Source organism: Cibotium barometz, chromosome 63 (genome assembly GCF_041138505.1).
Source record: "Cibotium barometz isolate CiBa-2024 chromosome 63, ASM4113850v1, whole genome shotgun sequence".
Taxonomy (NCBI): domain Eukaryota; kingdom Viridiplantae; phylum Streptophyta; class Polypodiopsida; order Cyatheales; family Cibotiaceae; genus Cibotium; species Cibotium barometz.
In genome coordinates, this window is record NC_141108.1 from 3,679,856 (window position 1) to 3,693,866 (window position 14,011).

The following is a 14,011-nucleotide window of genomic DNA, read 5'->3' on the forward strand; positions in this document are numbered from 1 at the left end:
TTATGCATAAAATGATGCATAAAAGAAAATTTTTTATTATAAAAGTGTTACTTTCATCATTATTGATTTTTATGCATAAAAGAATTTTTTTTATTATAAAAGTGTTACTTTCATCAAAATGGATTTCTATGCATAAATAGATGCATACATAATTTTTATATCAAAATAAGAGTTCTCTTTAATCCTTGTTTAAATCCCATGAATATGGGTAAATGAATTAAGTAAATACTCTATGAAAGAAAATCTTACCATTTCATATTCTCTAGGATGGTAATGAGAAAATTCAGAAAAACTATCGAAGTCGAAATTTTAGATAAATGACTAATTTATTCCTCATAGGAATTCGTGTTTAGTTTTGAATTCAGTAAAGTAGTAATTGAATTATTACCTTCGAGAAAGATAGATCAGGGAGAACCTTTCCAGACTCAAACCCTGAATCAGACTATGACCAAGACATAACTCCTTTGTCAGTTTCAAGAATAGGCGATGTGACCAGTTCAGTAATCTACACTCAAATCACCCATCGAATGTGAAACTAAGTTGAGACCTTTGATTTTGATCTGAGGATCAAGATTACAGAATTCAAGGAATTCTGCTTGGGAATCCAGACCTGTGATCTAGAAGTATTGGGATACAGATTTAAGAAATACTCATTGTATTCAAAAGAAAATCAAAACTAAAAACTTGCATAGAAACCCTGTTTTCTTAAGGTCTATCTTACGCCAGAATGCTGGAGGGAGCATTTGGTATATGTGTGTTCTAAGAGAAGTTCGGTTGCAACAGCTGGCGGGGAGTGTTTGATGGACGGCTCACGAGGCAAAAACGTGCCTAGGTCTTGACCAGCCTGGGTATGGTGTAAAATGGTGTACTTCCGGTATGATGGGCGAGGGCCAACGAAGCGATCCCTGAGTGAAGTGCTAGGACACCTAAGGAGGATCCTGGAGGGTTCTGACCAAGAGATGCACGGGCTCGCGGTGCCGAGGACACCCATGCGTATGTCGTGGAAGATATATATGTATGATGACGAGAAACTTATTGTAATCTGTTACTAGATCTCGTTGCTGACCTGCTGGTCTCAACGGAGAGTCCAGAGTGATACTGTTTTGTGAGAAAGAAGGATTGAAATGAAATTTTGAGTTGTGACATCTGTACCCAGTAATTGTTTGTCAATGGATTATTTTATAAATTAAAGTTTAAAGAGGAGTGTGTGAGTATCTGTATTCTAAAGCAAAAGTTAAGAAAGGCTTTCAATTATGGGTGGGTGAGTACTTGTTTGGTTCTACTATTCCAGTGGTTGGCTGGTGACTAACCCATGGGCCGATGGGGTTAGGCTGGAATCAGTAGAGTTTTAACTAATAAAATTGATTAATAGGATTACGCTTAGAACTCGAGTAGTTAATTAAGCCTGAAGACTTCTCTAATGAAATGATCAACGACTGTGTCTGATTCAATTAGAAAAAAAGCGTTGATTCATTCAAGTTGAGTCTGTAATAGATTCCCTTCTATCCGATTTAATCAGATGAAGGTTAGTTCAGTATCTTGACCTCGATAGAAAAATTCGTTGAGAAAAAAAAATGGTGGAATCGTCCCCGCTTTCCGGGCATGGGAAATTTTCCCGGTTTTGGTTTTTGGAATGACCACCAGCTTAGTCTCGTGCCCGTACATTCGAGGGCGAGGCCCTGAGTGAGAAACCCTGCCCCGCGCAAGAGGAATCTACTTCCGCTCTGCTACCATCTGCGAATCCGGTGCGCGGAGAGGGCAGTGGGATCTCACAGTGACTGTTGTCACACTACATAAAATACATGAAAATATAATTAATTTTTTCATTCCTCCCTCTACTACTATTGATTAGCCCTAATGTATTTCCTTGAGTGTAAGGTTCTTCTCTAGAACCATTGAAACAATTCTTTCGAACTGTTTGCTCTAGCTTTTCCTCCACCATGTTGTGTATGCCAAAAATATGCACTCCTATCCTGATAATGGGACTTATCCATTCCTTGAGTTAACCAAATTGTTGGACAAAGGGAGGTGATTATAAATAATGTGCTGAAAAAACAATAATGCGTGTTAATGGTTACATATGTTGTTTTTTAGTTTGTTATATTTAAAAGTTTGAATTGTATACATACTATATAATGTGTTATATTAAAATCTATCCATGCATCATTCATGGACTTTCAAAACACTTGTAGTATAGCCATAAATCGTTTTAAGTCATTGGACTTCCAATCTTCCTTTTCACAAAAATGAAAGATCTTGTCAATTGACTTCCACATCTCTGTTTTTTTTTCTTACATTACCACCGTGAGCATTGTCTTTCACAACATCATGTCAGAGAAAATTATCGTGCTTTTACACCATTATTGTATGGCTTTGCATGGACTTCAACACCATTTTTGGACTTCTTTGTATCTACTTCAATATTTACCAGTGCTTTGATCACTTTTTCCTTCTTGCATATAGGCATGAGCTTCCACGCAAATCCAATATACAAGAATATAAGCTTTTCAAATATTCCGCATAGTGCATGTAGTATGCATATATGTACCCTTTCCAATGGTATGTTCAACACTAGTAAAAAATTAGGGTCTTTTTAATGCCTGCTTGCTGGTGCTATTGTCTAATTTTTTGAATCCATTGTTTTTACAAATTGTATACAATAAAGACATGGAAATTTGGCATTACCTCGTTTTGATATATTATGCATGCATTTCAATGTTTCGAGATCACCTAAAACCAAGAAAAAATTCGTATTAATTACAATAAATACACTATGAATGAATCATTTTATAAACAACGGTTGGTTTAGCACCTTGCAATGGACCATTCAACTATGAAATTCCAATATCTTCCACAAAGAGTACATCTCCCAGACAGTTAATAATATTTGGAATATTGGTTTTGTGGAAAACCCAATAAAGCGCATCATGATCTTCTGCATTTACCTATGATTGAAGCGCTTTGATTAGTACATGAGTGATGAATAAGTCAATATAAATAACAAAAATAACATGAGAAAAGCAACATATCTCAAATGAGCTAAGCCACCAAATATTGTTTTCTGATTGCACACTAAAGTACATAGGATCATCTTCACCAATTTTTGTATCAAGAGCTCTATTCATCAATGTAATAGTTACTCTGTTGGCTTTCTTTGTTTGATGACTTCACACTCATTAAGCTTTATCACAAATTTGAGTACTCCTCTTGTCTTCTTGAGTGTTATAGAAAACGGTCGCACCATTGCTTTTTGTATTGATTCAAGGTCGAAGAATATGTTATTGAATTGATCATACTTCAGTTCATCTAATTTTGATGTGTAAATGGCCTTAATGTGGAATGGATGACCGATGAATCCGAAAATTCTTTCATTTAATGCAATGCGTTCTTTTGCAACACCATAAGGTTTTTGCAAGATCGTTGTTTTGATATTGTTTCCTTTAAGATTTGCATGTATAAGTTTAAAAATTTTTGAGTATCCTTTTCTACCAATACCAACATCATCTGAACATTTTTATATGTCAAGAGTAGAGACCTGATTTTGAGTTATAAAGTATTCAACAATCGCCCTCCTTTTTGTCTTATACGTTTTTTTGCGAAAATTATTTCTTTAGCCATGGTATAAGATAAAATCATTGAATATTGTTTGGAGGCTCCTACTGGTTTCTTGATTTCCTTTTTAGGATGAAACAATGACCTAAATAAAACACATTTTGATATTGCTTTAATACCAATATAATGTTTCAAAAAGATGAATAGTTTATAAATAGAGAAATCACTTACTTTGTTGCTTGGATCTATTTTTCATCCCTCCGCTGTTTGAACTAAGGTTTTTAATATTCTTCAACTTTCTTAATCTTGTTCTTATGTCACTACTCGTTGGGTTCTTTTGGGCCTATTTCAACGTTGTTTCAAGTTTCTTGATAGTCGCATCTTGAGATTTGATCCTTTCTATCAGCTTCTCATGGCATCGATTCAGTGTACTATACTGCTGATGAAGAACCCTCTATTCTAACTATGTTATATGATGCATTATTCTCCACCAAATGCCTACCTCAAATTTATCCTTTCTAAACTACTTCAAAACTAAACCAAGTCATAGATTGACTTAAGAAAGTCTTAAATATTGTGATAATAGTCTCTTAAATACATTTAACTATCATGTTTTCAAATTTTATCATGTACTTGTTGTATAAAGATAAGAGTATTCTAAACGTAAAATCTCTGTGTTGATAGCACATACTTTATATAAGCTGATCAACTCTATATACGTTTTCCTAAAGCCATCGATGACAATGACATGCGATGCAACCTTACCTACCGGTTGGTGAAAGAAGTGTCCTGGTTGGTGAGGAGTTTGAGGACACTAGCACACTTTTCTCACTGATATGACATATAAATTAATGTATGGGTTATGATCCAATGTGACTACATGTATATAACTCAACAAAAACAGCAGGGCAAGTAGCCTTATCACCATGTAGGTGTTAATATTTATGGATCAAGCTCTCCTAATGATAAGACATCTACCTAATTAAAAACTAATCCTATACTAATAAAAACACTAATCTAAAATAGATAAAAATGGAAAAAAAACTCATCATGAGTGTGTGCTAATTCAGATACGCTCGAGTACAATTAGACACTAAGCATTAGGAAAAAAGGGAGCTCGTTTTGGGGCCTTTTAGAAGAGAGAGAAAATAGGCTCTCAACCAATCAGGAGTGGGCCAATGTTACGTTAAAAATTTAACAAAAGAAGATGAGAATAAGAAAAAGAAATAGTACTGTATGTTCGTAGAAGCGTGTCACATTAATAAGGTGATCCAATTTAAATCTTTAAAAAATTATTTTCTGTGTAGAATTTGGTGATTTTGACACCGCAGACGCGTCCGAAACGGCCCAAAGCCCCAAAGATGGCACTGGAAATGCTGGAATCGGACATCCGGAGGCCCGAAAACGGCCAAAAAAAGCCCCGAAATTGAGATTTGCTGATAAACGCGATTTGGTACCTTCTTCCCGGGAAGAAGGTACCATGGGTTTGATGGGTCCATGGACAACCACAAGGCCAGGCTTGTGGCTAAGGGCTATGCTCAATGCGGCTAGACAGCAACGACTATGAGGACACTTTTGCACTGACAGCTAGGATGGCCACGATTCGGACATATCTTGCCCTTGCCTCATCTCAGTAATGGCGGCCTGTGTATCAATACATGTGAAATCTACATTCTTGAATGGTGACTTGCAGCAGGAGGAGGTGTATGTTGAGAAACCTCTAGGCTTTGAGGTTCTGGGATTGAAAGGTATGGTTTACAGGTTACAGAAGGAATTGTATGGTCTTAAACAGGCTCCTAGGGCTTGGAGCTAGAAGGTTGATTCTTTCTTTATGAGAAATGGTTTCTAGAGGTCAGTTTTTAGAGGTCAGTTTTTAGATCCAAACTTGTATCTCTTTTGGGAACTTGGTATGGTCACATTAATCATCCTCTATGTGGATGATTTTATTCCCATTAGTGGCCACATGTGGAGAATATAGTTGTGACAAAGGCTGCCTTGTCAGAGGATTTTGAGATGACGGCGGTGATGAGTCAAGGGAGACTACCTCTATAGCCCATCCCAACACACCATCGTGAGGAGGACACTACACCCTAGAACCACAACCCAACAAGACACATATCATAGACACACTTTGTCCAAAGCCTAACTGCACATGATATCATCATTATAAAAAAAAAACATAGTGGGGTCTTCTCAAGTATTATAGAAAAATACCGCACCATTGCTTTTTGTATTGATTCAAGGTGGAAGAACATGTTATTGAATTGAACATACTTTAATTCATCTAATTTTGATGTGTAAATGGCCTTAATGTGGAATGAATGACCAATGAATCCAAAAATTCTTTCATTTAATGCAATGCGTTCTTTTGCAACACCATAAGGTTTTGGCAAGATCATTGTTTCCTTTAAGCTTTGCATGTATAAGTTTAAAAATTTCTGAGTATCCTTTTCTACCACTATACCAACATCATCTAAACATTTTTGTATATCAAGAGTAGAGACCTAATTTTGAGTTATAAAGTATTCAACTGCATGCCCTCCTTTTTGTCTTATACTTTTTTTGTGAAAATTATTTCTTTGGCCATGGTATAGAAGGTAAAATCATTGAATATTGTTTGGCAGCTCCTACTAGTTGCTTGATTTCCTTTTTAGGATGTAACAATGACCGAAATAAAACACATTTTGATATTGCTTTAATACCAATATAATGTTTCAAAAAGACGAATAGTTTATAAACAGAGAAATCACTTACTTTGCTGCTTGGATCTAATTTTTCGTCCCTCCACTGTTTGAATTAAGGTTTTCAATATTCTTTAACTTTCTTAATCTTGTTCTTATGCCACTTCTCGTTTACTTCTTTTTGAACTATTTCAAGTTTCTTCATAGTCTCATCTTGAGATTTGATCCTTTCTATCAGCTTCTCATGGCTTAGATTTAGTGTACTATACTATTGATTAGGAACCCTCTGCTCTAACTATGTTATATGATTGACATGTTTATAAACTTATGTTAATGAACTGAGAGCATTATGATACCCACGTAAGCCTTGGTGGTCATCTTCTATATCTTATCAAATGAAGTAAGATTTTTAAATGGAGGCGAGCTTAAAGTAAGAGGTTTCTTCGGATATAGTTGTGCATCACACCATAAATCAAATTCTTTGATCTTGTCTATCTCATATTATCCTTGTCTTTTCTACTTATCTGAATAGACTTGTTCTTCTTCTTTTGCAATGGCTCATACTCTCTCTCAAGCTCAACATGAAAATGATGGAGTTTTCTTTGAGTGACATGGTTGTGTTGTTGAAATATGCAAGTGAATGGGTGTCTACGAGAACAAGCCCTTAGCTAGAGATTGTAAAAGGGAGTCAGTAATTGAGTGGGTAGGAGTGAAAAGGTGAGAGGAATCTACTGGATGAGAGAATCAAGGGTAGCATGAGTGAATATAGGGGTGTGAAAAGATTTTAGGAAAAGGCGTCCCCCCTGATGTAGGGGAGGTGGCACAAATCAAGGAGAAATCAGTGGGAATGGGTGCTTGGCACCTTGTGGATGTAAAAGCTATAAATTGAGGCATTAGCCTAATGAGAAATTGTTGGTTTTTGAGTATCCAAAGTATCCATGCCTACATTAAGCTATTAGATTAACTGTGCACTAATCTCACCATAATCACCTTCTTCTAATTACTTACAAATCATGTTGATTCTTGCATTTGATCCAGCATAGCTCATCACATTGCTGCAAAATCAACATGGTATCAGAGCCAAGCTTAGGATTCAACTCATTTTTAAGCCTAACCACCCTGCTAATCATAGATTAGGAGTTAATCTTTGTTTTAGTCCTTTTTCAACTAATCTTCTGCACCCCCAGCAGGTGGAGGGGCTTGATCTCCCTTTAGCCTTTAAATTAGCTTAAAATCTCTTAGCCACATCTAGGTACAAGCCCCAAGAATCGGCCTGCAGTATCAGCGTGTCAAATTGCTGAAGGGTGCTCCTGATGTTTGCCGATTTGGAGGCACCCATTTTTTGAGGAAAATTGCAGATCTACTCTTCCACAAATGTAATTAGTCTGATTTCTCTCAATCCTAGGGGTTCTCAAGGGTGCTCTATACGTCTATGATCTCATATTTCAGATATTCATCAAGGAGAACTGGCATCAAGCTCTGGATCAAATCTGCAAGTAACTTTGGTAAAAGAGAGATTAAGCATTCAATATTTGGTCCAATCTTTTGTTTTTGGGCTTGAATCTATACTAGACTAATTGCTATTGATTCCTTTGAAAGGATTTGAGCTCATTTGAACTCTAAAGCACCAAATCTGGCCTCCCCGTACACTCTATTTTTTGCACACAAAACAGGGTATTGATTTCACTAATAAGTGATTCATTAGCACTAGTCACTGTATTTTGGTACAATTGATGGTTCAAGATTACCATTGGGTATCTGATATAGATCTCTATCACTTTAGATTGCAATTTGAAGTTGGTTTGATGTCCCAACTATCCAGTACAATCCAACTATCCTTGGCTTTATGCAATTTTTGGTGTATTCATGCTTGTAAACCTGTTGTAATCATCATTTAACATCAAATTGGAGTTGTAAAAGGGTAGATACTACCCTTGAATCTTGAATTGTATCAAGAGGTAAGAACCCCTTCACATCATCATGAGCATTGCACAAGAAGTAGCTAAATTCCACGAGGAGCAATTCTATACATGGCAAACAAAAACCATGTATTTGCTCATGAGGAAGAATCTATTAGTACTAGTTGAGGGATGAGATGAATGTCCAGTAGAGAATGGGGAGAATGAGTGGAAGAGCAGAAATGAGAAAGCATTAGGACTCATTGCACTTAGCTTAAATGATGAAATCATTCACCACATTGCAGGGATACAACAAGCTAAAGATGCATGGGATGAACTTAACAAACTATTTGGCACTCAAGCAAAGAATTCAAAGATAAATCTGCTAATGCAATTCTACAAACTTGACATGAAGGAAAGTGAACCTCTAACCACACACTTGAACAAATACAAAAGCATCAAACAACAACTTGCAGCCATTGGGAAGAAAGTAGAAGATAACGAGGCACTAGCAGTGCTTCTAAAGAGTGTGGAAAAGGGAGAGTATGAGAACATTGTGGCAACCTTAAAGAATGTACCAGATTTGAAGTTGCATGAGATAGAAGGACCTCTACTAGAGCAAGAGAATAAAGTCAAAGAGAAGAAAGGATTGGACCCAACAAGTGGAGAAGAGAAAGCATTCTACACCCGAGGAGGCCTCACACACGAGGACAAGGAAGACGAGGAAGAGGCAGGGGAGGAGGAAGGACCTTCACTTGCCACAACTATGGTGGGAAGCCAGGACACATGGCTAGAGACTGCTACAACAAACCAAATGAAGAAGGATTAGCACGGCAAACTTCATGGAGACTCCTAAGATAGAGGAGTCAGAACATCTTTTCTAAGAGAGAAAGTGAGAGAAACCCCACAATCCAATGTAACCTTCCCCAATAGAGTAAAACCACCTTTGAGCCACCGCTGATGTAGGCCACGTGGTAGATGTATGTGTGAGCACTTTAGTCAAAGTTACGGGCACTTGTAGTAGCCTTGTACAAATAGAGAGAGAGTGTCAAGGACTATGAGTTAGGGAATTGAGGCACTGGTCGTCGCGGGCTACTAAGTAAGAGGGAATATGCAAGTGAATGGGTGTGTGCAGGAACAAGCCCTTAGCTAGAGATTGTAAAAGGGAGTCAATAATTGAGTGGGTAGCAGTGAAAAGGTGAGAGGAATCTACTGGATGAGAGAATCAAGGGTAGCATGAGTGAATATATGGGTGTGGAAAGATTCGAGGAAAAGTTACCCCCAGATGTAGAGGAGGTGGCACAAATCAAGGAGAAATCAGTGGGAATGGGTGCTTGGCACCTTGTGGATGTAAAAGCTATAAATTGAGGCATTGGTCTAATGAGAAATTGTTGGTTTTTGAGTATCCATGCCTACATTAAGCTATTAGATTAATTGTGCACTAATTTCAACTTAATCACCTTCTTATTATTGCTAATCATGTTGATCCTTGCATTTGATCCACCATAGCTCATCACATTGCTGCAAAATTAACATGTGTCAAAAAAAATTAGATTACTAAGAACAAAATGACATATACTATGCAACCAACTAAGCTTAAATAACAATCCAAAATAAGACAAAAGCCGATTTTGAGGAAAAGTAATCTAGAAGGGAATTTGAAATTTCACATAGTAAGAAGAGGGAGAGTCTGCTTTTTGTATGTAATACATTCATGACTGTGTATTTATTACTAAGGGTGGATAATTAATTATTCTTTTCAGACTTAAAAGTGGAACATTTTTCGAAAGTGGCATGGCTATGTGAATATTCTCATTCTTCCACACTCATTTGTAAATACTAACGAAATGAAAAGAATGAGTAAGTGATTTTCTCTCTCAAGAAAAAACATCCAAATATCATTGTATTTCTTCATAAATCTTAGTATTTCGTAATTTTTAGTACTCAAAAAATAGGATGACGTGTATTTTCTTACAAGACCTAGGAATGAACTCGGATTTTCTCAAATGACATATGCTAACTAGAAGAATGGTTATATGTCATGGAGCATATAGAGTTTTACACTTGTAGTCGTGGTGATGGGGTCGTTAATGTAGAGGAAGCTGCCAATGGGGGCCACCATGGGAGTGATGGTGCCCACCTCGCCCTAGGCCACTAGGATGGAAATCACATTAAATTGGTCATGGAAAAACACATGAAAGTCCTTGTGTTTCATCAACATGTCATTCTTATCAGCATGCACATTATGTTGCATGTGGTTGGTGAAGTGTCCTCATTGTTGGTGAGGAATCTAAGGACACCATCACACTTGTCCCTGATATGAAATATAAATCAAAGTATGAATTATGGTCCAATGTGACTACATACATTGTATAGCTTTGAAAAAAAAGCATGGCCTAGTTCCACATGCCCTTAACTCTATCAAGTGGCCTTATCTATTCAAAGAAAAGAAGTAAGTATAATAGGCTATCATGGCGTGTTTTTAGTGAAACCTTTGAGCATCTTTAAGATGGCAAAGGCAGCACTTTGAGACACATAGACGAGACATGTTACATGATGACATATATGTTAAATCACATGATGTATACGTCTTTTTACTTTTGGCGCGCATAACACAGGATACATGCATGACACATGAGTCTTGATCTCAATCCTACATAAGGGTGTCTTTCACCCACACTCGTGTGGGATTAGTCAAATCCATACTACCGTTTGACAAGCGTTACAGATCATACAAAAGACACAATATAATGAGTGAATGAGTGTGTGCGAGTGAATGCCCTCCTAGAAATAAAGTCTTGATCAAAGCATGGTTTTATTATGTAAATGAAACTACAACACACGGAGATCTAGGCAAAAGGCATGGTCGAAGGTGCGGATGTCGATGGCGACGAGGGTGAGCCGGCGAAGGCGAAGGCGTAAGCCTTAGGGCGCGTGGAGTGCATAAGGTGGCCAATACACGTCGAGATCTAGGCGGTAGACCTGGTTGAACGTGCGCGTGTCGATAGGGACGAGGGTGATGGTGCCCTGGGCGAAGGCGAAGCTGCCAGTGCCACCCACAATAACATGGGGCTGAGGGTTCACGAGATTGAGCAGGCCCATGATGGTGAGAGTGCCCTGCAGACCATGCAAGCGGCTAGGAGTACCAGGGCTAGGTGTAGTGGTGTTGAGGACGAGGGTGAAGGAGTCGAAGTTGGTGAGGCCGTCCAAGGCGGCGGAGATAATCGTGCCGATGAAGGTGCCCACGATCGCGGAGGTTCGCTCGCGGGCAGCCGTGACGGGGTCGTTGAGGCAGAAAAAGCTGCCGAAGGGGGCGGTGGTGGGCGTGATGGCGCCTGGCGTGGCCTGAGCCACCAGGAAGTCCGTCACGTTGTACTGGTCGTGGAAAAACACATGAAACTCCTTGCGCTTCATCAACATCATGTCATTCTTATAGTAAGCACATACATTATGCTGCGGGGGCCTCACCAACAACATCGTTGCGGTGGCCAAAAGCATGGCTACTATGATGAAAGGAGCCATGGGGGCTGAGCTGCACGCCACTAAGCTTTAGGAGTGGCGAGCCTGCAGATAATAAGCTCAGCTCTATATAGTACGCTTACTAAAGCACAGCAACATGCGATCTATATAATGCTATAGCTTTTTGAAGACTGACCCTTTAGTTCAAGAGTCCGAGGACACTAGGACATTAATATGATATGCACTAGGACATTGATGGGATATGCACTAGGACATTGATATGATATGCACTGGACACTAGGACATTGATATGATATGCACTAGGACATTGATATGATATATAGAAATTAATGTATGGACCATGGTGACAACATGTGTATCTATACACGATTAACCACAACCCCACCTCCCTCCACGTGGGCAAAGGACGTGGGGATAATTCAAAATAACCACTCCTCCTGCAAGCGTGAGGAGGAGCCAAATCTCACATCTTCCAATGCAATTTTGAATTTGAATCTAAGAAGATCTCATCTCACATCTTTCAATGAAATCTTTGTATACATGCTTACATACCTATAGATACACGCACTTATATATATTATGTATGTATGTGTATCTATAGGTATGTAAGCATGTATATATAAATAGTGTGCATGTGTGTGTGTGTGTGTGTGAAAGAGAGAGAGAGAGAGAGAGAGAGAGAGAGAGTTGGGGTTGTGGTTAATCTTGTATAGATAGTTCAAGAGTCCGAGGACACTAGGAGATTAATATGATATGCACTCGGACACTAGGACATTGATATGATATGCACTAGGACATTGATAGGATATGCACTAGGACACTAGGACATTAATATGATATGCACTAGACACTAGGACATTGATATGATATGCACTAGGACATTGATATGATATCTAGAAATTAATGTATGGACCATGGTGACAACATGTGTATCTATACAAGATTAACCACAACCCCACCTCCCTCCACGTGGACAAAGGAGGTGGGGCTAATTCAAAATAACCACTCCTCCTGCAAGCATGAGGAGGAGCCAAATCTCACATCTTCCAATGCAATTTTGAATTTGAATCTAAGAAGATCTCATCTCACATCTTTCAATGAGATCTTTGTATACATGCTTACATACCTATAGATACACACACTTATATATATTATGTATGTATGTGCATCTATAGGTATGTAAGCATGTATATATAAATAGTGTGCATGTGCATGTGCATGTGTGTGTGTGTGTGTGTGAGAGAGAGAGAGAGAGACACAGAGAGAGAGAGAGAGAGAGAGATTACAGAGAGAGAGAGAGAGAGAGAGAGAGAGAGAGAGATCACATGTAAGATGCATTTATTTGAGAGTGAGCACACCTCACCACTCATCCCTACCATTAAAATTTAATCTAAAATTTAATTAATTAAAATTATATATATGTGTGTAAATCTATTTAAGTGTGTGTGTGTGTGTGTGTGTGTGTGTGAGAGAGAGAGAGAGAGAGAGTTTCTATGTGTGAGAGTGTGCGTGAAGAGAGACAGAGAGTGTGTGTGTGTGTGCATGAGAGAGAGAGAGAGAGAGAGAGAGAGAGAGGTTGAGAATTTCTATGTAGGGGATAGTTTGTGTGGGAGGAGATAGTGTGTGTTTTCATTGATGTATGTGCGGTGTGTACATGTGTGTGTGTGTGTGTGTGTGTGAGAGAGAGAGAGAGAGAGAGAGAGAGAGAGAGAGAGAGATGTAAAGTATATGCATGCATGTGCGTACATCTGCATCTATGTGTAGAGAGAGAGTGAGATAGGGCAGACCTGGAGAGAGAGAGAGAGAGAGAGAGAGAGAGAGATGTAATCAGGGAGGGTGAAAAGAGAGAGAAAGAGAGTGAGAGATAGAGAATAAAAAGTAGCTTTTAATAAAAATATAAATTAAATAGAAAACATATATGTATATGTGTGTATACATGTGTGTGTGTGTGTTTTTATTTACATTTATATATACATACATATGCATGTATGTATATATGTGTGTGTGTGTGTGTGTGTGTGTGTGTGTGTGTTTAGATGTGTGTATGATATATCTATCTATATATTTAAAAGTGACCATAGCTTATCACCCATCTCCGCACATTAAAATTTAATCAAAATTAATTAAATTATGTCGATGTTTGTATTTATATTTTTAAATACATGTATATATGTATAAGTATATGTGTCTATGTATAGGTTTATGTATCTAAAACATAATATTGTATATACTAAATATTTACATATGTGTATGTGTGCCTGTGAGAGAGAGAGAGAGAGAGAGAGAGAGAGAGTGTAAGTGAGAGAGAGAGAGAGAGAGAGAGAGAGAGAGAGAGATTGACAGAGAGAGAGAGGGTGCTTCTATGTGTGGGAGAGTGTAAGAAGAGAGAGGGAGTGTGTG

The 14,011-nt window shown here is 38.1% G+C and overlaps 1 protein-coding gene across 1 annotated transcript; it reads right to left on the reverse strand.

Annotated features, from left to right (window-relative positions):
* Positions 1–11,056: 11,056 nt before the first annotated feature.
* On the reverse strand, positions 11,057–11,608 carry LOC147603576 (uncharacterized). The gene has a single exon (XM_086795940.1). The coding sequence runs from the start codon at positions 11,606–11,608 to the stop codon at positions 11,057–11,059; it is 552 nt and encodes a 183-aa protein (XP_086652066.1).
* Positions 11,609–14,011: the final 2,403 nt, after the last annotated feature.

What these genes read in the sequence shown, in the direction of transcription:
- LOC147603576 (XM_086795940.1), bottom strand. Translation starts at nt 11,608, where the DNA reads ATGTTGTTGGTGAGGCCCCCGCAGCATAATGTATGTGCTTACTATAAG.